Source organism: Calonectris borealis, chromosome 3 (genome assembly GCF_964195595.1).
Source record: "Calonectris borealis chromosome 3, bCalBor7.hap1.2, whole genome shotgun sequence".
NCBI classification, from domain to species: Eukaryota; Metazoa; Chordata; class Aves; order Procellariiformes; family Procellariidae; genus Calonectris; species Calonectris borealis.
This window is the reverse complement of record NC_134314.1, coordinates 115,076,600-115,099,110: the sequence shown is the minus strand read 5'-3', so window position 1 is coordinate 115,099,110 and position 22,511 is coordinate 115,076,600. Positions and strand designations below refer to the sequence as shown.

Sequence of the window (22,511 nt, the reverse complement as noted above, 5' to 3'; positions counted from 1 at the left end):
CAAGCTACCTGCTTCAGCAGAACTGAAAGGATTTTTATGAGGGCACATATTTTACCTCTTCTTATCCCTACATATAGTTATTGCCAAGGAATCCTACTTTTTGACAAAATGATTTGCACCACCTTTCCATTTGCCCTCTGCCTACTGGCACCTAGCATCTGTTACTGTACCCCAACGAGACTCCAGAATGAGCTCAAGTTACTTGGCAAGAACCTCTTACTTACTTCTGCTTCTCTGCCTTGTATTGCTGCGTGCAGTCATCAAAAAGCTTTTGGTTCATCTCCATGAACAGCTTCAGCGCATTGTAGATCAGCCCATGGATTGTCCTGCGAAGAAATGAGGAAAGGAGAACAAGTCATGGTGGTATCCTCCAGGTTCTCAGCCCTGGTTAGCACTAGCAGCACAGACAAGAGCTAACAGCAGCAACAACTCACATACTACCGCAATGTGACAAAAGATTTTCACACAGTCCCAGCTCTTAGCGTGGGAAAAACCCCTCCACAAACACAGCAGAGATTATCGCACAGAGAGAAAAAGACGGAGAAGAAAGAGAAGACCACTGTGGGACAGGTCTGCTCTACTGTGGTCAGACTAACAAGTGCAAAACTATGCATTCATGCATTTAATTCTTGTAGTTAGAAACTGGAAAGGAAGGATGCTAGGGACCTGCTCAGGGCTGTTCTCAAGGGTGCTTTACCTAATCTAACGTTAGTGCCTCCCACAGTTCACCTCGCATACGCAAAATGACTTTTTTGGGCTGCCCAGTATTCAGTCATGAGCTTTGTCACTGAGCTGCCCAAAACACAGACATTCAGCAGCCCTGTAGAGATGGGAACCAGGACAAAGAATACCACAGAAGAAAAGCCGACTTCGTGTCAGCAATTTATGGACAGGTTGCACTGTGTGTGAGCTCTCTTTGGGACAAGGACTCTCCGAGGGAATAAAAACAAGTATTGAAGCTGTCTCTGAAATACTTGACCCAGAGGCAAAAGATGAGACTCAATAGATTGAGCTCTGTGCCTTGCCAGCTCTACAGATGGAATAAGGAAGAGAGCTACAGCCCTACTGGACTTATGCAGGCTATCTGACAAATTGTTGGAGTAGATGAGCTATGGGAAGGAAGAGGAGAATCTGAGGTACTCAACCTGCCCTGAGAAGATGTGGCTAGTGCTAAAACAAAGACAGGGAGAAATAAGAGGAAAACACCTTCAGGACTTCTTCTGCCACACCACTGGGAAGGAGGCAAGAAGAAAAGACAGCAGAATCATGAATCTTGACTGGTACAAGAAGGAAACAGAACTGGTGAAGGGTTTCAGACAAGAACATAAAGTCCTTTTCTGAACTCTGATCAGAAAGGGCAGTAACACTGAGTGAGAGTGTGTCTGTGTGCATCTGTCTGCACGCACACGTGCATATGTGCATACACATCATACGTGTGTGTGCATGCATGTATGTGCCCATCTGCACATGCATGTGCTTGTTGGTGCACATGTGTGCGTATCTGGGTGTTTGTGTGCGTTCATGTCTGCGTGTCTGTGTCTACCCCGGTCTTTAAAGTGCCGTTGACTGGTGGCTCAGGTTCGTGCTTCCTGATACAATGAAGAGAAGGAAGCAGTCAAACAGCAGACCAGTGGGAGCTCTCTGCAAACAAGTTCCACCTCACAACCCTGTCTTTGCTACTACAGCATACTCCTGAGCCCTGGATTCGCCCAGCCTCCCTAGAATTAATTATTTTGCTTTTTTTTACCCTCTAGAATAGAGGAAGATGACTTTTTTTTGGTCGTCTTGTGGTTTTTGCGGGAAGATTTTAGGATCTCGGCTGTGGACTAAGTATTTTTAGCTAATTCATTAAAAGGAAGTGAGTTTTACAACTTGAATTAACCAGGTAAGGAATCAACTGAAGAAGCAGTCGGAAGAGAGGAAGTTAATGGGAGAACCATAAAACAGACTAGTATCGAGGAATCAGACACAGAGGGCAATAACTTGACATAGGGACGTTCTGCCTGGTTAGTTCTGCTTTCTCCATTCTTCCTGTACTCAAGGAGTCAGGCACTGCATTAGCCAAGGTCTCTGGTCATGGAGAGCATATGGGTGATCATTAGTTAACAATCAGCCAGAAGTTGGCTGGAAAACCTACTGCACACCTCCAAGAGACCAGCAGCATTAGTGATATGCAGGTATCAAACTCTGGGTAGACTCAATGGCCCCAAGGCAGGTCATTGCAGGTGCCTGACCTGCCTGACTTGCAGAAGCAGGCCACTGTGGTCTGCTGTGGCATTTTTCCATGCTGATACTAACAACTCCTCTGGCTCAGCACCTGGTGTCACCGAGTGCCATGCCTCATTGCACTGTAGCAGTATGCCCCAAGATCGCTAGTAGGTCAAGCAATCCTGCATGCACAGCAAGTGCCAGGGCATGCGGAAAGACCTACTTGTTCCAGTGACTCTTGGAGTTCTTGTAGAGCGCTGGAAACATGATCGGGAGAATTTTGGCTGCGTTATCGCTGATCAGGCTCATGATATATTCGTTGTTCCAATAGTACAGCGCTCGCTCTGCCACCTGCAGTGGGAGAGAAAGCCATCCTTGGAGAGGCTCCTTCCAGTAACGCCTGTGGTGCACAGGGAAACTGTGCAGTGCTGAGACCGGAGCTTGCCACCACCCAGCCGAGGAGCAAATGCTTCCCCACAGTGCAGGCAGCAGGGCTGACCTTTGCCAACTTCTACATTCATCCCTGCTGCCCAGCCTTCTTTCCCTTAGCCTCTGTCAGACACTTCTCACCTTCCTGGGGAAAGCCTCATGTTCTTGACTAGGCAAGCCTACCGTCGATATACTGATGAGTCCAACACCCTTTACACAACACTTGAGGACAGTAATGTCATTCACTCCAGATCCCAGTTCAGACAGGTTCCAAGCCTCCTTTGTTTCCTCAGTCCTCTGTAAAGCTCCATTCCTCCCATTCCTCCCTGGCCTTCCCCACAACAGAGTCTCTCTGGGCTTTGGAGCATGCTTCAGTCACCAGGCCCACAATTCATCCCCCTGATTTAGTAAGGGTGAAAATATGGAAAATCTTGGGGCAGGCATCCTGCTCTAACAAGACAAACAAGTCTAACAAGTTTCCACACAGTGATAGCTTCAACCACAATTCTTCATATTTAACCACAAATCTGGGCAATGCAGATCACCAGGCTAATTTCTGCATTTAGCACTAGCGTGAGAATGGCTTAAAAACCTAGGAAGAGAGACAACCAGTCGCAATTTTATATTTCAGATGACAGAGAACTCACTATATCCCCTTAACGTGTTGTTCCACATGAGTAAACGAAGTGAAACTCACCTCGTGTTCACTTACCTAGATTTGGTTTCCAGCTGTTGGATCTTGTTAAGCCTTTGCCTGCTATATTAACACACAATCCACTCAGAGAAAACTCTCCCCATCAAGATGTTCAGACTTACCAAGAAGTCAATTCCTATTTTTGCCCTCAGACAAACTGCAGACACAGAGACTGTTCAGCCTGACTGTATGGGACACCTTTGGGGTTAATTTTCTTAGGCTGTAAGTGTTTGCACCTTCTCCAGGTTTTTCAGTCTTGTTTTTCAAAGAGTTGGCAGCAGATGAGGGCTGCTATCAAATACAGGATGCCTTTACTTCAGCCTTTACCCTACTTTATTCAAGCTCCCTATGGTAGCTCCTTCCACGCCCAAAGGTCATGTTAGTCCTTTGGTTCCCATCACCACACCAGTAATCCATGTCCAGCTGGTTTCCATCAGGCTCCCCCAGTCCTACCCTGGAAATTGATCTTTTACATACACACATGACCTAGAATGACCTCATTTTTGGCTTGTAAACACATGACTTTGTACCTCTCTATACCAAAAGACAGACTGAAGCCAGCCTGCCTCACTGTGTAATCACACTCACTCTGGGGGAGGGCTTTGTCACTATTTAACACCCCACCCATACCTGGGTCAGCCACGTGTTTCACCAGCAAGCTACCTTCTTCCTGGGCACTCTTCATTGGCAACCTAAACCAGTGAGCCAAGAATACCTGCTAGGAGCTACTAACAGGTCCTACCACCCTAGACATTTTAAACCCTAAGACTATCAGCCACAGAGATTGTTTTAGCCTGGTACTACAGCCAGCTTCCCTTCAGTGGGAACAAGGAAGAAGCAGACTCCAGCACTTTTTCAGTATACCTCACGCTTTACCACCTACACCAGAATAATACAAAGTACCTTCTCTGCACACTGTCTCTTTGGTTGGCCTTCCTCCAATACTGCAGCCAGCTTGGTTTTACTGCAACAGGATGGATCTCCTCTATGTTTGCCAGCCAAAACAGGAGGTGGCAGAGCACCTCTGCTCCAGCTCCAGCCTGCTGAATAGCACAGTGCAGCAGGAGGGGCTCCACCGATCCGCTTTGTTTTCTCTTTGAATGAGCTTGCTCTATGGTTGTGGTGAGGATTCTCACCGCCTCCCACCACATGTCATCCCAATACTCACCCTGGTCACACCTTCATGTGCCACTGATCCACAAAGACAAGCCCAAAAGCTGTGGTGTCACCCTCACATGCCAAGTGGGTTACAAGCCAGTGCCCTATCCCCTCCCTGAGCTGCAACCCACCTGGAAATGTGGGCTGGAGACACACTTGGCCAACTGCCTGAACAAGGGCTCCATAACTTTCACAAACTCAGATGGCTCAATCACGTCCAGGATCTCCTCCAGCTCATTTAAAAACATCACCTCCTTGGGACTGTGAGTTTTCGGCCAGAACTTCAGCAAGCCCACAATCACCTGAGTGGGGAGGGTACAGAGACAGTGTTAGAGGCTGAAAGTTAACACTAACTGTGAAATAAATTTTTAAGGGTCTGGTCACAACAGGAGAGGCAAGAAAGTAACAGAAGAGACTTTCTCAGAAAGTCAGGGTGGATTATTGGGGAAGAAAGAAGAGAAAAGCCCAAACTCTGCCAAGTTACACGCACGACAGCAGCACTGCCCAGGCTCCTACGATTCTGTACTACAAGCACAAAGCTTAGAACCACTTTTTTCCCCAAACACAGCTTAACATGGAAGGCTCAAACCAGAGTGGGCAGCAGCTGGCAGATGGTGCAGAGCAACCATGGAAGATCAACTAATAAAATTGGAAATGCTATGGAGAAGGTCACTGAGGAATCACTACTCGATACACCACAGAGCTTGAACCCTGGGGAGCACCCAATAAATAATGCAATGGATGGGTTTGGGACAAGGAAAACAAAGTACCATTTCACGCAAAAGTAATTGGATTATGGAGCTCATTCTTGCAAGACTTTGTGGAGACTCAAAGTCCAAACAGACTCCAGAAGGGAGTAGACAAGTTTATGGGGGTTACACCTAATGGTGATAATTAAATATGACAATGCAGGTGCAACTTCCGTCTGAGTAAAATATTGCTTACAAGATACTGGAAGAATATACTAGAGGAAGGGCTATATCCCACTTGATTTTATTTGTTTATTTTTAATATTGCTTCCTTCCCTACCCATCTGCTTCTAGACATGGTCAAAGGCAGGATCCAAGATCCTGCAGACCTTCACTCTGTTGGAGCCATTGGTACGGCATTTACAGAAATGCTAACTCTGCGGACACTAGGTTCACACACAACTGGCGGTAGGAGTTGCTCTTTCAAACTCTGTGTACTTCAGCAACCTGATCCTGAAGCCAGCACTCGAGAGGAAGTTCACAGCAGTGGGCAATGCAACAGCAAGGTTAGAAAAATCTGAGCATTATGTTTCCAACAACTCAAGGCTTCAGAAGCCAACAGTTTGGTATCCTCAGTCTTTGTCATTACTCAGGTCTGCCATTCAGGCAAGAGTTAGCTTCAGTGACTCAGACATAATTTCTCCTACAGCTAAGGCGGTGCGAGGTGTGTCGAGTCTGTCTTTGCTATTACTGAGCACATCTGAGGCCTTACTCACCTGGCAGTCATTCAGTCTGCTGTTAACGCAAGAGCTACCATGTCAAGCCTTGCTGAGCAAGCTTCTGAGAGGCCCCACTCTAAGCAAGCATGGACCTAGTGAAGTGATCTGGCCTCCTTCCAGCACTGGTGGCAACATCTCCTAGTGCATTCAGAGCCTTGCTGATGCACAAGCCCTCCAATTCTTCAAGACAAGCAGGATGCTTCAACAGGACACAACCTGTAGCAATATGGCCTTGGTATGTCTGGTTGAGACCCAATGCAACATCCACTGAAGGTAATGAAATTGGGGCATCCCACTGCTTTCCACAAGCACCAAACCAGACCTGGGTCTCTAATCCAGGGGCCACTGACCCATTACCCAGGAAGCAGTGATAAGCTCTGGAGCTTTACTATTTGAGTAAGCTGCAAAATGAATCCTGGAAATACTGACAGATTTCTATTTCTCTCTTCTCCCTCACCCTACAGTAAGTGCTTTGGCAGGAGGCTGTTGGGCTGGATGTCAGCCACAGGAAGTATTCAGCGTGATCAGGAAGCTACTTTACGCAATTTGTTTCAGAGCAGGCTTTGGGGAACACAGGAAATGGAGGACTCACATTTAAAGGAAAAGCTGGGAGGTCTGCTTCAGCACTGCTGGTGTCAGAGCTGAGGAGCCAGAAAGCTGACAACAGCTGACCAGCTTCCACCGAGCAGTCAGGCTCACCACGAATGCACACATTTCAGCCAGAGAACAGAACGACCTCAGCTAGCATTACTCATTAAAATGCTCACACTTTCTGGTGCTCCCTGCTACAGTGACACAAGCACGCGCTCTTTGGCCATCTGCTGTTTTGAGGCTGTGAAGCTCAGCTCTGTAGAAGATATTTCCTGGCCTGCAGTGGGTGGAGAAACACTTGTCTCCTGCCTGCACTCTCTGCCAAGCCGGCATACAGCCTGGTTAACACTGCAGGCCTGTGCAGCCCGTAAGTGGAATATGTGAGGTCCCCATCTACACTGCTCGCACATTTTAGAACCTGCTGTTTCCCAGCACTACATCCTGAAGGCAAATGCGCCTACAATGTGACTTAACACTATGGAGGTAGCAAACTGATGATAGAGCAGGAAGGAGAATACTTTCATCAAGGAACAGTGGCTTGCCTAAGAAGACCTTTGTGTCCCAGGTTCCTAACCTCATCCCCACAGTTTTTCAGCCAACTCTGGCAGTCTGGAGCGAACTCTTACTATTTCAGGGCCCCCAGGAGCTCACACTAGTTCCATCAGATATCAGATGGCCATGTGTTTTGACAGCAGCATCTGTCACTAGCTGAAAGCTCTGCCCTGAAAGGACGGCTTGGTATAGTGTTCATTCTGCTACATGATCCGAAGCACAAAGGAAGACTATAGCCCACCTTCCTGAACCTTTCAGGAGAGAATGCTAAAGGTTTGCACATGAGCAGCATAGCCCCTTCTGCCCACAAGGTACCAGGCAAACCCAGTAAACAATCCAGTTGACTCCCAGACTCTTTAGCCTTTTTTCACCCTTGCTGTACTCTAAGGAAGCCATGAAGCTTTTTGGGACTTGACTGACACACAGAGGTTAAGCAAGGTTACTCACTGGCTCTGTCAAGCTGCTGTCTTTCTCCAAGAACTGTACAACACAGTACGCCAACTGTAGGAAAAAAACATGGCAAGATTAGAGCGTCTTCAAGTGTATCTGAGATCAAAGTGCCACCACCACCCTAGGCTGGAAGTCACATTATGCCCTGCACAGTGTGTTTGATGAGCAGAGAGTTGCAGCTCCAAACGAATCCAGTTCTTCTGATGGCAAGGTGAAGGCAGGGCCAAGCAGGCAGGGCCTGAGCTCAGGACATTCGTGCAGCATAAAGGACAAAACCTGAGCCACCTAGAGCAGTCCACAGCTAATACATTCAAATGCAAGCACACATGGGAAGGAACAAACCTGACTATCACAAAGCCCTGCCCCATAAAAACAGGGCTGGGAGAACAGACATCACTGCTCAGTACCCATACTTTTTCACTTCCTAGCCTGAGTCCTGATCTTCTCTACTCTTCTATTATGTATTCTAAATTGCAAGAAATTAATCTCTATACCAGCCTAGCAGCCCAGCACACTGATTTCTCTGCATATCTCAGCAGTGACTAACAGCTGACACACCACACACACAGGCTGATGACTGCAGCTCGGAATTTTACCTCTCTGGTTTCAGCAGGGCCCCAATATTTCACAAACTTCCAGCACAGAAAAGCAAGCCACAGCACTAAGTCAGCAGGAAATGGCAGGATACCCTCCTATCAGCCAGTGGCAAAAAGCACAAACACATACATACAGGCCCAGGCACTGCAAGGCTGGGACAAACCACTGCAGTAGGTGACTAGTGCAGAGCCCAAAACATCTCACAGCAAGAACTTTGTACAACACAGTAATGCAGCCCAGTGAATAGCTATAAGCAAGCCTGAACAACGGCTTTTGCAAGAATCGCATTCTGCCCTGGGAACTTGAAGCATTTCTCACCTGTGGGTGGTAGACACTGAGAGACTTCACCTTGTGCAGTGGTAATAAGACTCTGATGAGGAACATCTTGTGCTCTTCCTTCAGGGGCAAAGCAAACCCATTGATTATGCTGAGAAGAAACAAGAGTCTCGTTAACATCTTCACCCAGCAGAAATACAGTATCTCTCACCTCAAAAGAATCAGTGGCTTGCTCTAGCTCTCATTAGTCACTTGAGAAAGCACCCACCAGAAGAAGTGCGGTCACTGGGGCCCAACCTGCACACCATGCTCAAGCAAGAGTGTTTCCTCAGCAAGCACAGCAGGGAAACACCTCTGATGGGGCCTGGGCTCTGCTCTGTCCTGTGTCAGGCTGAGCCCACACACACTTAAGCAGAACCTCTGGGGAAGGCCAGCACAGAGGCAGCCCAGTCCTCAAGGCTTGTACTTTACAGAACAGGAGGATGACGGCATAAGGGGGGGCTGCAAACAGAAGGGCAGTTGAAGCCATGGAGAAGGCTGCCCACTGCTAAGGCTTCTCAGAGCTGTGAGGAACTCTTCTCTTTTACTGCCTGCTGAGGCAAGACAGCAAGTGTGACTGGACTCAAACTCAAAAGAACAGGAGACAAATCTGGCGACCACTGCATTTATCAGCAGGCTAGAGAATACTTTCACTGTGTGCTTTGTCAGATTGAGACCCTCTGGAAGAGGTGTCTCCTACAAAAACTGCTGAAGGAAGGCACTGCCAGCTAACACAGCACACTGGGCTGGGAGGTCTCACTCACGATGGGCCCTCTGGGACTTCCAAAAGTGCCCTTACCTTCCCAGGATCTCTAGCAGCTCTGCAATCCCATTGTGGTGCTCTGTTTCATAGATGAACCTAAAGAGAAGAAAAGAATGAGAGGTCATTGCCAAACGCTGGATACAGTTTGATAAGGAAAAGGAAGGAAAAACACTGGAGACGGGGAGTTTCCTAGCAAGTAACAACTCCAAGATGACAGGGCAAGGTGTAAGAGGTAAAAGCAAATAAATTAATGGCCCCCAGATCAGCTAAAGCTCACAGGTCCCAACATTTTCTATGTGCGCTGAAGACAGTGCTATTGCTATCACGTCTTCACTGCTCTTAACAACAGGTGAATGCTATCCCTACCAAAGTAGTGTGACATAACTGAGTCACTTAGCTAATCACAGTCTGGATCAGAGAGAATCACAGCCTAGCGCCTCAAATTTATCTCACTGGATTGTCCCATTCACTCACTAGGCCAGTGGCACTAACAAACATTTCACCTGTAAAATATATTGTTTATCTGCCGCCTCACATATGCTCGCAGACCCAGGAACTTTCCATAGATCCTGTGCAGAATAGTCTTTAGGAAGTCTCGTTCTCTGGGGTCTTCACTGTCAAAGAGATCCAGCAGCTGTGGGGAGAGAAATTCAGTCAATGTCTGCATACTGCCTGTCTGGACAAAGCTACCAGCAACACTGGGCACTGCTCCTGCTTGGCAAAAGAGGCTCTTTTGGTTGAGTGATGCCTTCAGCACCTTGAGCACAGTGGTCACTTCCCAGAAACATGCAGCCTCCTAGCCACAAGCTGGAACCATCAGCACTTCTTTTGTCTTCGGAAGCACAGTGATGGCCTCCACAATCTACAAAGCTGCATGTCCCCCGATTTCCCCTGCAAGGCCCCCAGTACCCCTCTCCACCTGTAAAATGAGTGATGCGTTCCAGGGACTACAGCTCGCACACACTCTTGCCCTGCACAGAGAATTCTGGCTGCTCATTCAAGACTAGGCAAAGGAAAAAAGAAAATCCACATCACCAAGCACCTGCTGACAAAGCTGGACTGTTTGCATAACACCTTGACCAAAATCTGCTGCATGTCCGTCATAAAGGTGGTGCACAGCAGCAGGGGCAACAATTACTTACAGATAGTACAAACTTCTGGTCAATGTATTTCTTGGCTACGTTTGGTTGAAAGTCAGGCGATTCCAGGAACCGGAGGAAGAACTCATACACCAGCTATGGGGGGAGAAGGAGAGATCACTTAGAAACCCCCCTGTCCTCTCACCAGTGTTTACTTCAGATTTTAAATGTTTTCCTTCTCCTTAAGGATTCAGGGAAAGGCTGGGAAGCCTGAACAGGAGCACAGAAAACACAGGAACCTGTGTTTCACCACCCAGTGGGATCAACTCAGCTGCCCTTGCTCTGATAGGCTGGGGGGCAGAGGCACATAACTGCCCAAGTCTGCATGAGATCTCATCACCTCAGGTCCCACCAAAGACAACAGCCACCTACTCAGATGAAGACACTAGGCCTGGGAAACTCTTCTCCCACCTTCAGGCCATGTCTCTACAGAGAAAAGAAACCTTCAGAAGAGATGGCAAAGGCTCAGGCTTCATTGGAAGCCCTTGAGACACACCAAGGAAGAACAGAAAAGCTGAGAAATTAAACAGACCCCAGGAAAACATGTTGTGTCCTCTGCCTCCTGGGGACTGACTCCAAATTGGCTTGGCCCTGCTAAGCCATGCGAGCTGCATGCTATGTCCCACTTGGACAACAAAGGGCAGCTTGCTTTAAGAAGACTGTCAGTGCAGAAACAGCAACTTCTGGTCCTGCTGTTCTCCTAGAGGGATGAGTCCATTCCAGGGCTGACCCTGCCTAGCGCTTCTGGGGGGCCACTAAGCCAAACAAGAGCGCTGCATCTCAAAGGTCTGACTCTGGAGTTGAAGGAGCTATGGGGCCACCCATCCACAGGTAGGGCCCAGGTGCCAAGGACAGCAGCACAGGAAAAAACTGAGGTGATGACCAAAAAACTCAGCACACACCTGCCACAAATCCATGCTGGCTGCTGCTGATTTAACCCTGATAAACAAATGCTTCCTAGCATTCATAGCACTCTGGTGCTGGGGACACGCCATTTCTATCGACACTCACATCTCTATGTCAACTGCAGCAGTGAGAAGTGATTAACTACTGCTGCAGATCTGCACCTTATTTCCTCTCTATTTTCTGCTTCGTTCTGCAGTGCCTGGATCTTGTTCTGCCTTTGTCTGCTTGATAACACGTCCCCATGGAAGTGCCTGGGGAGACCCCCATAAGCTTACCTCCTGACTTCCACTGCTGAGCTCTGCTAAACCATGATCACTGTTGCTTTCATAACCCTTTCCACCTAGTTTGTCCTGAAGTCTATTTTCCAGGACACACAGCCTAATGAAAAGATCCTTGGCTCCTTTCCCCTCTTCCTCCCCTCCAGTTCCGTTTTTTCTGGTCAAACGTTTGCTCCCAGTTAATGCAACTCAATTATATCCAGCATACTGGAGACATGTTAGAAGGTGCCAGCACAGGCTTTGCTTTGGTATCAAGCAGTCCTCTTCCTCCATGTGCCTCCCAGGGAGCTGGGCGAGGAGAGGAGCGCTGAAGCAGACAGGGGTGCTGTCTCCAATGCTGCTGAAGCCCAGAGGGTGAGGGCTCTTGAGCCTTCGGGAGGGACATTAACACTGCTGGGAACTGCTTCTTACACAGGCAATATGGCACAACTCCCCTCCCTCACTCCCAGAAAAGTGTTCACTCCCAGCCTACCTCAGGGCAACGTGGGACTACAGCCATCTGCAGGTGAATGTTGCAGACATTCCAGGACTGTTTCCAGGACATCCCTGCTGCCTGCATTGCCTGCAAGCCACCTCTGACCCACGGTGGCAGGCCTGGTCTCTCCCCGTCCCCACACCAGCAACCCTCCCAGGCTGGGGAAGCAGCCAGCGGCAGGGCTGGCAGGCTCCAGCACTACATGGACTCTCAACTCCCTGGAGACCTGTAGCCCGCCCCCCCTCACCTGCAGGTGCGGCCAGGCAGCCTCTAATGTAGGCTCATCTTCCTCAGGGTCAAACTCTGCGCCTGTGGGATTGGATGATGGCGGGAGCGTCCGGAAGAGGTTCACTGAAAACTGAGGTGAGTGAAAAGATGTATGAATGACATCCCTGCACCTCATGATGGTCCTCCCCGTAGCAAATCCTTCACTGCAGAGCAACACATTGTGATTTGCCATAGCTGTGCCCACAAACAGATTCCTCCCTAGAGGCTGTAGGGTTGCAGTCTGCATATGCACTCCACAAGTGCAGTCTGTGCCAGAGACAAGAGCTTCCACCTCTCCCTACACCAGGGACTGTCACCCCTGCCCCCTTCTTCTCTTTCTGGGGGTGGGCAGGTAATAAGGAATGGATAGGCCTGGGGTCACACTCCTCTCCTCCCCGCCATGCTTCTGAACAGTCCCTATTTCTCTGGCACACAAGCACATACTGGGCCCATGCCCTACCATGATAACAGCTTCAGGATAGATGGCCTCAGTGACAACATCACGGTTGTGTGTGATGTATTCCACCATCTCGTTGAGACCTGCTCGCTTCACCTCCTTGAACTTCAGGTCACTGAGGGGGTCAGAGATGAAGTCAAAAAGCACGCAGCACTGCCGCAGCTTCTGGATGAAAAGCTCTTCTCGTTCGTGTGGAGGAGCATCTGTCAGAGAAAGCAGGGATGTCTATCCTTGGAGATAGGCAGAACATCTTTCTGGTTTGCCCAGGTATCACTGTGGTTTGCTCCCTGTCCTGCATTCCCCCTCTCCTGTCACAGTCCCCCTTAAGCTGATGGGGGAAGAGAGAGAGGCAATGTTACCTCTGCTATGGAGATGGGACAATGGAGGCAGAGGGATTGCAAGGCCTGTGGAGAAATTATCCCATAAGGTGATTTCAAACACAGTAGCGGTTTCTGATCTGATAAGCATTGATCCCTTCCCAGTACAAGGTACACTGGAAAAGGAACTCACTTAACTAGCTCCCATCACAGACCAGTGACACCCACGCCCTGCACCCCACAGACACAAAGGGAGCTGGGCAGAGCACACTGTAGGCTAACCCTCCTCCCAGAGAGCAGCCTAGAAGCGAGGGGTCAAGGTGGCAGAAGCCCTATATTAACAGCATTCTCTTTTTGATATGTTGCCACTGGAAACCATGCACTGCTAAGGCCAATCAGGCAAACTTACCTCTTGCTTGCAGAATGGCTGCTGAGCTGCAAGGCAGTTGCCCTTCCTAAAAGGACTGCCTGTTTCTGTGAGTAATGTCAGCAACGGGTCTGGCTGAGTGACTGCTGAAAATGCTTTCTCCTTGTCCACACTTAAGTCATGTTTAACTGCGCCATTATGTAGACTAACTGCTAATGCTAGGTGATTGCCCTAATGTGGACAAGTTCAATAGCACTACCATAATTTGCAATGGAAACACAAGGAGGAGGAGGAGGAGGCCTGGTCCTCTCCCAGGAACGGGTGGCTGTAGGAACAAAGAGCAGTCTGCACCAAGGTTTCTGCACTTCACCACCTTCCTGCACAACCTGCTGAAGAATCTGAGGCAATCCTAAGTACATATAAGCACAAGGGTTTAAATCAGTTCAAATGGGAAGGTAAGTACTGAAGTTCGCATTAAGGATCCTCCTTTTCTTTTAGGCTATCCATCAATTCTCAACCTGCTGCCAAGCCAAGCACCTTTCCCAGAGCCATCCCTGCTGCACTGCCGGCAGGAGGTTAGCAGGACACTGCCAGGGTCGCTTTGGGAAGACCCCTTACACCACCATACTCTGCTTGGAGAAGGCACAGCTTGTCATGCAGGTCACGCCCACGCCACAGCTTCTTTACCTTTAAGGGCTGGGAGCTTTTGCAGTTCCCGGTTTTTGCTCAGATTGAAGCGAGAAGAACTGTGCCGGCGCTCCTTCTTCACAATCTGGGGTCCCCCTGAGTACTTAATCTTATTCAGCTGGGTTGGTGGGGGAGCACTGTTACTGGGCCGCTTATTCGAAGTTTGCTGCTGCTGCTGCTGCTGTGGCTGCTGCTGAGGCTGCTGGGCCTGATGAGGGAGAAGAGAGTAAAACAACTCATAAGCTTTTACCTACAAGCCTCACAAGCAATCAGATACCGTCAGCATCTTCTTGGACTAAAGAAACTGGGCATGTTTTTCACTGTTGCACTTGCAATTCAGTGCATCTCTCCCACTCCTGCAAGGCTCCATTGGTTGCATTTGCAGCATACCTGTAAAGCGAACATCAGTTTTACTCCTATCTGTGAGGCACCACAAAGACATCAGAGCCTCTCGGCACACCGGGTGCTAGGGATATGGAAAGCAAAGCCACGTCTTGCAACAAATTACAGGAGTTTGTTGACACAAAAAAGCAGAAATAAGAACTTTCCGTGGTCCAAACAGAAATCTCAGTGTGCTGCTGCCTCCGATTACAGCACTCTGCACAACACACAGCAAGTAAGTTTTGAAAACTAGCAAGTTGCTTCCTTATCCTTGTGCAGGGAACCACCTGGGAAAAAGCAAAGCAGCATGTAGTACAGAGCAGACATGACGGTCCTGGAAAAGCAATAGTGAAGAACACTAAAATCATTGCTGCATCCATAAACCAGGAGCTGCTAGTCTACGAACCACACAGGCCATATCCAAACCTTAGGTCCCAGGCTGTGGGCTTTTCCAACCTGTCCTGGCTGCTCCCTCCATCTCTGCCTTGTCTCAGCCTCACTGCTGTCTGGACTTCTCCTGTTGACTTGCTTTTTCCACATCACCCCTTTTAGCCACACAAATTCTTTGCCTGCACTTTTCTCCAGGGAACATCCTCTCCACTTCATGCTTGTTAAACAGCACTTACAGAGGCACCTTCTTTTTTTTAGCAGATGACCAGAAACTCAAGCCAGTGTTTACTCAGCTCAGCTCTGTTCCAACCTTGCTGAAGCTCTGCTTGGAGCCATGGTGGACCATAATGGCTCAGTAACTGACCCATTAACACCACACTGACCCAACTCAAGGAAAACTTAATATGGAAGAGGGCAACATCCCGCCAGCAAGCCTATAGCAGAGGGCTTAGCTGGAGACAGCACCCAGCCTACTCTGGCTCTGCTGCATGAGCCCAGCAATGTTCCCTTCCTCAGCTCTGCCACCTCCTTCCCGCTGGCACGTGAAGCCAAGGAGCTGCAGGGTGAACCTGTTTAGGACACAACAGGGATAGTGCAATGGATGGGAAGCAGAGGTGGGTGAAATCCTTGAACGTCACCCTCTCCTTCCCCCATAAACACCCAGCTGCCACATACAGCATAGCGATACAAACACACACCTCCCCAGAACACCGACCAGCAGGATTTTGAGGTAAAGCACTAGCAGTGCAGAAGCTCATCAGAGCTCTCCTCCAAATGAGATATGGCTAGTCTCTTCTTGTGAGGAGCAACTGAGCTGCAGCTTACCCTGCACAGTCCTTACCCTGAACTGAGTCCTGATGGTTTCCAAAGAGGTGCAGCACAGCACCACAGTGCAAGAGCAAGAGTTACTGCACACGCAGCACACGGGGAGGCAGTGAGGTAGGAATAGGGAAAGCTGCCTACAAGGAGACACTGCTCTACAGATTAGGATCTGTAGAGCAAATGCAAAGACTCCCTGTGAAAAACAGTGCCCAACACGAAACACCAATTGTTTTGTCAAGCCATTACTTTGAACCAGAAATCAGAAATATTTTAGTTCTGGTCTGGCTCTGCTTGAAGGAAACCTTAAGTGGTTCTGTTTCACGCTCAGCTCCAAGCCAAGGTGGGGGGAGACAAGAAGATTTGAACTCTCTTCAGTTTAGATTTGATCTGATTCCTTTCATGGAGCAGCATTGTCCCATGCTGAGAGGAGGGAGCAAGATGAGCTTGTGATGAAAACATCTGTGTCTGCCAGGCAAAGCAGGCCCACACTACAAACTGGAGGCAACTTATCTTGAACAGTGGTCTCACCTCAGTTAAGTCAGGCTGAATCCTTGCTGTCCACCTTTCAAGAGTGAGAAGTTCATTCCTCACCCTGAATATTGGGATATCAGGGCAGCATGAGCCACCCGGATGGTGTCCAGACGCTTTCGGGAAGGCTAGTCCTCTACTCTGCATCACTCTCCTTCCACAGGGAAGAAGGGCAAAATCTGAATGCTGAGCCACCGCGGAGAAAAGATGGTACAGAGAGAAACAAAAGATGCGTCGGCGGCCTTACAGGTAACACTGAGGGAGGCAGGACACATGGGTCCTCCTAGCTGACGGGACATGCCTGTGCATTCCTCACCCACACCCAGATGTTCTGAGCATGGTGTGTGTACTGCACACTAGCAGGCTGCAGCCACACTGCCTTCCTCAGGGGTCTGGAAAAGTCCTTGCCACCAGCTTCTACAGTCTTCAACAGCTGGCATGAAGAGAGACAAAACACAGCTTCAGGTTTAGCTGCTAGTTATTTAAGAAACAGACATACCATGCAAAAATCACACAATCGAGTTTGCTAGAGAAAATCTGATGATGGGGGAGGTCAGTGCTCAGAGGGTTTTAGGATGGATTGCTTCTATATGGACTTTCTGGTATCAGGCTGAATACTTGCTTTCAGGAGGTGCCTCCTGTGGTAGGCCTGCTGTCCTTCTGCCTTCAACACCTCCTACCTTGGCCTACCTACATGAATCAGAAGAGGCTTGTTTTAAGTTTCCTAACACTTCCTTCTCTGAAGTTTCCATCCCTGAAAACACAGCAGACTGCTAAAACTAAAAGCTTTTCTCTTAATGCACAGGTATCAACCTCACAGACTGTTTCCCCAACATCAACACCAGCTGACCACTACATGGCTGCAGGCACACATCTACCTGACCAGGCTGAGCCCCTTCCTGACAGGCAGGTCTCACACCACCACAGCAAAGCTGGCTGCTTGGGAGACACTGTTTGCCAGCAGCTGCTACGCTGCATGTGCTGAAGTGATCGGAGAACAGCACAAAGCTGTTCGCCCAAGCGCGGTGCGGCAGCCCCACCTTTCCCGCTGCGGTGGAGTGGCTACTCGTGCCAACAGGACAGCCCAGCCCCAATTGCAACCGCATTCGAACCCCCCCAAGCACAGGCTCCCTGGCTTCATAGCACTTCCTCCCCACTGGTTCCCACCACCTCTCCTCCTTGCTAGGAACTTGCCTGCACAAGTCAATGAGCCCCAGGCCCTGCGCTTGCTCTGTGCCACCTCTCTTCACTCGGGGCTCCCAGGAACAGAGACCCTCTTCCCCCAGCCACCCTGAGCTATGCCAGGTTCTCCTCCGCTCCCCTACTCATGCATGACCTCACCTCTGCAGGCACTCCTACTGCCGCTGGGTGCATCGCCACTCGGAAAGCCCTTCTGCCTCACTGGTCCCTTGAGCATCCCCCGCTTGCTAAGCTTCTCAGCCCAGATCTGCTCACAGCTCCTCCTCCTCAGATGACTCTTCCCTTCCCATCCCTCAAGTCAATACCTGCTCTCTTTGTCTGCTGTTACACAGCTTCCCTATTAAAATCAAGCGCTCTGCCTCAGAAGTAACATCAGCACACTGTAACGCCTGTCTCTGAATAATGAACTCCAGGTACTGCAGTAACAAGCCCCATGGAGATATCTGCAAAACACGTAATACAGCAGCTCAATGAAAAGGAGCACCCTCTCCCAGAGCTGTAAATCTCATCAGCAAGCCTCCAAGCTGCCCTTGAGGCTGCAGAGCAACTCCTCTCTCCTCTTTGCTGCTGCTGCTAATCCCTGCTCCCACTTCCAGGTCATTAACTCTCTTCCCCACCCAGCTGCCTCTCCCAGTCTTTCTGGCCAGGAGGAGTAACTCTTTCTCATCCTCTCATTCAACACTGCCTTGGTCTCTGACATTGTTTCTTTTTTCTCCTTAAATAGCCATGCAGAAATTCTCTCCATTCATATCTTCATCATGTTGCAGAGGGAATGAACTAAAAAAACCTTTTATTTTCCACTCCCTGCTCTCCTGTTTTCATCCACTGCTGCTGTCTCTTCCCAAGCAAACTGCCCCCCGCAAGCCAGGGGCTGGCCAAGCTCTGCTGGCTCTCCACCTCACATAGCTTCACCCTAAGATGGGCATCTAAAAGAGCACTGCACTACCCCTGTACTTACAAGGGAACTCAAACACTTGCCTTCCCTTGTGGGGATGCATCTGCTTTTGAACATATCTGCCCTTCCAGATCAGCTCCACTAAAAGCTTCTTCGCTGCAGAGAACAAAGCACTAATGCTTAAGGGTTTCTGGACTGACTCCTTCATCTCCCTCCACAGAGATCCGCATAGGACGTCCTCGTCCGCTGCACTTGCTCAGATCTGTCAAACCAGAGCTGCTCTTCAACAAGCTTTACTCATTCCACCAGCCAGACAACTTGCCTGCAAAACAAGTCACAACTTTCTGGTACCAGGATAAATTAGGGCAGAATCCTCCCCTGCTCCTTGGAGTATGGTGTGAGAGAGGAAAGCGCATACTGGAAGAGGGCTGCCCAAATGCTGCTCTCCTGCTGCAAGCCCATTAAGCATCTGTTGAGATATGAAGAAAAAAGAAAGTTCTCTTTCGTGCACACAACTTTCACCCTAAAAAAGGCAACCAACCAACCATAATTCCATGGAGGAATTTACAGGGCACAGAACTCTCACAATGGCAGCAGAGGCACCCAGGCTAGGCTCAGCCCATCAACCCCACCAGGCAATAACCCTCCTGGCGTTTCATGAGTCAAACCACCTCCTGCTTCTGACATGAGGAAGGATTCTCACTCCCAGCACATGTTACCTAATTCCTCACGGTCCCCCAATGTGAAAGTCAAAATACCTTTCTGTGCTTCCTGAAGAGCAGGAAAATAGCATTCAAGCTGGTATACATTTCTTCTTATCCAGCAAAGAGCTCTCTTCCATTCTGCAGCAGAGCAGTCCGGAGACAGGAAAGCACCAAAAGAGATCAAACTTCACTGCAGACTCAACAGGGAAAGGGAGAAGAGACCTGTGGCAGTGACACTGCAGAGGTGTCTCCTTTCTGCTCTGCTCTCTGTTCCTATGATCAAAGGAGACCCAGCCTTCCATCTTAAAGAAGGGCTGGATTTTGTTTGGAGTATGAGGAAGTGGCTGGGTATGTTTTGTGGGAGGGAAGGTTAGATGCATCACTTCTAAGTTTCTTCTGCACCCAGGCACAACCAGACATTACGTGCCGTTTCAGGTCACAGAAGGAAGCTTGTAGCCTGCACTATTCTTCCTTTCTTACTGCACCACTTGTAACCAGGAGAGCAGCGCCACAGCCCATCGCTGATTTGGATGGGGACATCAGTGTGCTGCTTTGATGGCTATCCATCACCCTCGCATTGCAAGACTCAGGCTTTCCTTCCTCTTCCCAGAGCTGTGAACTCAGCAGACAAAGAGTGCCAAATAAATAAAAGGTAAGCCTGACCCCATGATGCCAAGGCAGGAGTTCTCTCACTTCCTCAGAGTCGGCAGACAGCTCTCCCAGCAAGCTTTCAGCTGTATACATAAAATGAAATGGGTAGAGGCCAAGACCAGGATGGGATATAAAAAGAGGATCTACAAAACTGCTACCTGCTCCAAGGCAAACAAACTCAGCTTCTGATTCCTTGCTGGCCACACGGCAGGTTAGGCATGAGCACGGCTTGGACCCTGAAACCAAGCAGCTAGTAGCAGGGATATTCTCTGAGGCTCTGCAACACAGATCTATGCTTTGAAGACGACTCTAAAATAACCTTCTTTTGACTATGACCATCCCATTGAACTACAAATTTCTTCCTAGTCTTCATTAGCCTTACCTGTCTCCTATCCCCAATCCCCCAAACTACAAGTGCAACGTGTTCCAGACAAGACTTGAGCACACGGGCTTCTACAAACATAGAAGTGGCACAGCTTGTTTGCCAAATTGCAGTATTAAAAAAAAATAAACCACACACATATGCATGCTTCCTTGGACACATGTGCAACGCTCCTCTGAGCCAAGTCTCAAAATCCACAACCACACTGTTTGAGTGCTGGACAAACTCAAGTCTACCAGAAAAGTTCCAGTTCACCCAACTTTTTGATAATTCTAAGCACAGCTTATCATAATATCACATTCTGCTGAGGCCATTCTAACACATCTAGCTTGGCAACAATCAAAATTGAGAGTGGAAGAGACTCCGCACAGCTGGGAATACAGACTGTGCCTTCTTGTGAGTAATGTGTTCAGCAACAAGGCTGTTATACCAGAGGAGAACCATTTAATCTCTAGCAGCTTACCTCTGTTGTTTCAAGTGTCCTATCCATTACTTTCTAATCTCAGTCCCCCAGAAAATGCCTCAGAAGAACACATTCCTTTTCTATTGCTATCTCTCTCACTCTCACACAAGGTGACAACAGTTTATTACGCTTTGCTCTGACAGGAGCAAGGAAGCCGCTCCCGTCTATCAGGCTTCCTCCTTCTTGATAACTGTGGCTCTTCCCCCTCTGCAGCCAACTTTACCATGCTCTGCTCACCTCTGCGAGCAGCACTCGCCGACAGCTTCGTGCCAAATCTCTTTTCGCAGGGCTGCGGGGTATGAGACTCATCCTGTCTCTTCCATAGTCATTGTTCCCTTCGGGCCAACTTTCAAGGGGAACTAACTTCATCTTAACTTTAGTCTTCTCTGATTCCTTAAGATCCCAGTGACATATGTTATCTGGGAGAGCAGCTTGAAGTAGCTAGAATGAAAGATGTCATTCCTCCTCAAAGATGAGTTGCACATGCACACTGCTATATCCAAGGTGAGAGCCTTACCTCTTCCGAATTCTCTGCCCCACCATCCTTCCCGCTACTGCTGCTGCCAGGTTTTGTGGTGCTTTTGGTAGACTTCGGAGACTCCTGAAACGATGAAAACATGTTCAGAGAAAATGTCACCTTCTGCAGAATTTTAGCATCTCTTTGCAGAGTTCAGCTGTGCACTACCACAGACCCACCCCACCTCCACCCCTGCAGTAAGCCCTGCTTCGGGCGGTAACTCCCAGCCCTTTTCCCCTGAGAAGGGCACCCTGAACGACTCCCCCGGCAGCAGATGCCCGCGCAGGGGCAGAGGCCCAAGCAGGAGCGGTGCTGACACGTCCCGTTCTGGTCACCGCAGGCTGACCCTGGCCGGGTACCTCCGGGTGACAAGGCCCCGCGCCCACCCAGCCTGGGCCAGCCCTTCCCCGGGGCACGGCCCCGCCGCTGCCCGCCGGAGCTCCACAGCCCCGGCACCCACAGCGCTGGCGGGCACGGGGCACGGCTCGGCCCGCCCGCACCGGGCGGCGGCAGAGGCGGATCCAGGCCCCCACCCCGCCTGCGGGCAGCGCCGGGCCGCGGGCAGAGCGGGCAGCGGGGCACCGGCAGCCACCGCCGGCCGCCGGCAGCGGGGCCGGGACACGGGTGGAGCCGTACCTCCCCCACTGGGGGCATCGCGGGGGAAGGGCGGCCGTGCCCCGCAGCCCCCGCGACCTCCTGCCGCCTCCCGAACGCGCGGGACGCGGCGGGACGCAGCCCCCGCTCCCCCGACGGGCTCGCGCGGGGGCACCGGCACCGACGGCCGCCTCTCCCCCCGCCCCCCGCCCGGCGCGCGCCCCCGCCGCCCTCCTGCACCACCTGCCCCGCCCGCCCCGGGCGCGCGCCCCCGCCCCCTGCCGGCCGCAGCTCCGCGCGCGCCCCCGCCCGAGGGCCGCGCCGAGGGAAGGCCGCGGCGGGGAGGACGGTCGGTGTGGGCGGCCGGTCACCGGGCCGCGCCTGGGCCGCGCGGGGGCACCCCGGCGCCGCTGCCGCCCGCCGCACCTTCTCCTTCTTCAGCTTGTAGGGCATGGTGAGCGCTGGGCCCCAGCCGCTCCGCGCCCGCCGCCGCCGCCTGCGCCCGGGCCCGGCCGCAGCGCCCTGCTCCCATTGGGCCAGCTGCGCCGGCCTGCCTAGCAACAGCCTCCGCCGCCGCCGCGCGGCGCTGACGCAAGGCAGCAGATTTTTCTCATTGGCGAAACCGCGCACCGGCGCCGGGCACGCCTCCGGAGGGCGGGGCGGGGCTGCGGGCGAGCGGCTCTTCCGGGGCAGCGGCGCTAGCAGCGCCAGCCTCACCGGTCTGTAGCGGGGCCCAGCCCCAGCCCCAGCCCCAGCTCGGCGCGGGCGGGTCGGAGGTGCCGGTGCCTGGGGGTCCCCCACAAGGAAGCGGCTCTAGGGGGCAGATCTCCCCGGGATCCGCGGCGTTGGCAGGCGCCCGGCTACGG

General features: G+C 50.7%; 1 protein-coding gene across 5 annotated transcripts in view; it reads right to left on the bottom strand.

Annotated features, from left to right (window-relative positions):
• PPP2R5D (protein phosphatase 2 regulatory subunit B'delta) overlaps nucleotides 1-22,183 on the bottom strand; it is a 30,834-nt gene extending 8,651 nt beyond the window's left edge. Inside the window, exons 1-13 of one of the 5 annotated variants that reach the window (XM_075147423.1) lie at nucleotides 22,072-22,183; nucleotides 21,052-21,135; nucleotides 14,119-14,326; nucleotides 12,751-12,950; nucleotides 12,271-12,381; nucleotides 10,368-10,460; nucleotides 9,729-9,859; nucleotides 9,262-9,321; nucleotides 8,466-8,574; nucleotides 7,548-7,601; nucleotides 4,621-4,791; nucleotides 2,432-2,559; nucleotides 225-326 (exon numbers count right to left, since the gene is read on the bottom strand). In XM_075147423.1, the coding sequence (XP_075003524.1) occupies nucleotides 225-326; nucleotides 2,432-2,559; nucleotides 4,621-4,791; nucleotides 7,548-7,601; nucleotides 8,466-8,574; nucleotides 9,262-9,321; nucleotides 9,729-9,859; nucleotides 10,368-10,460; nucleotides 12,271-12,381; nucleotides 12,751-12,950; nucleotides 14,119-14,326; nucleotides 21,052-21,135; nucleotides 22,072-22,098 (1,478 nt within the window). In that variant the 5' untranslated portion in view covers nucleotides 22,099-22,183. Of the gene's footprint in view, nucleotides 1-224; nucleotides 327-2,431; nucleotides 2,560-4,620; nucleotides 4,792-7,547; nucleotides 7,602-8,465; nucleotides 8,575-9,261; nucleotides 9,322-9,728; nucleotides 9,860-10,367; nucleotides 10,461-12,270; nucleotides 12,382-12,750; nucleotides 12,951-14,118; nucleotides 14,327-19,092; nucleotides 19,113-21,051; nucleotides 21,136-21,687; nucleotides 21,721-22,071 lie in introns of those variants that run through there. The other 4 variants (XM_075147427.1, XM_075147424.1, XM_075147426.1 and 1 more) reach the window with 4 other exon arrangements.
• Between the last annotated feature and the right edge of the window lie 328 nt (nucleotides 22,184-22,511).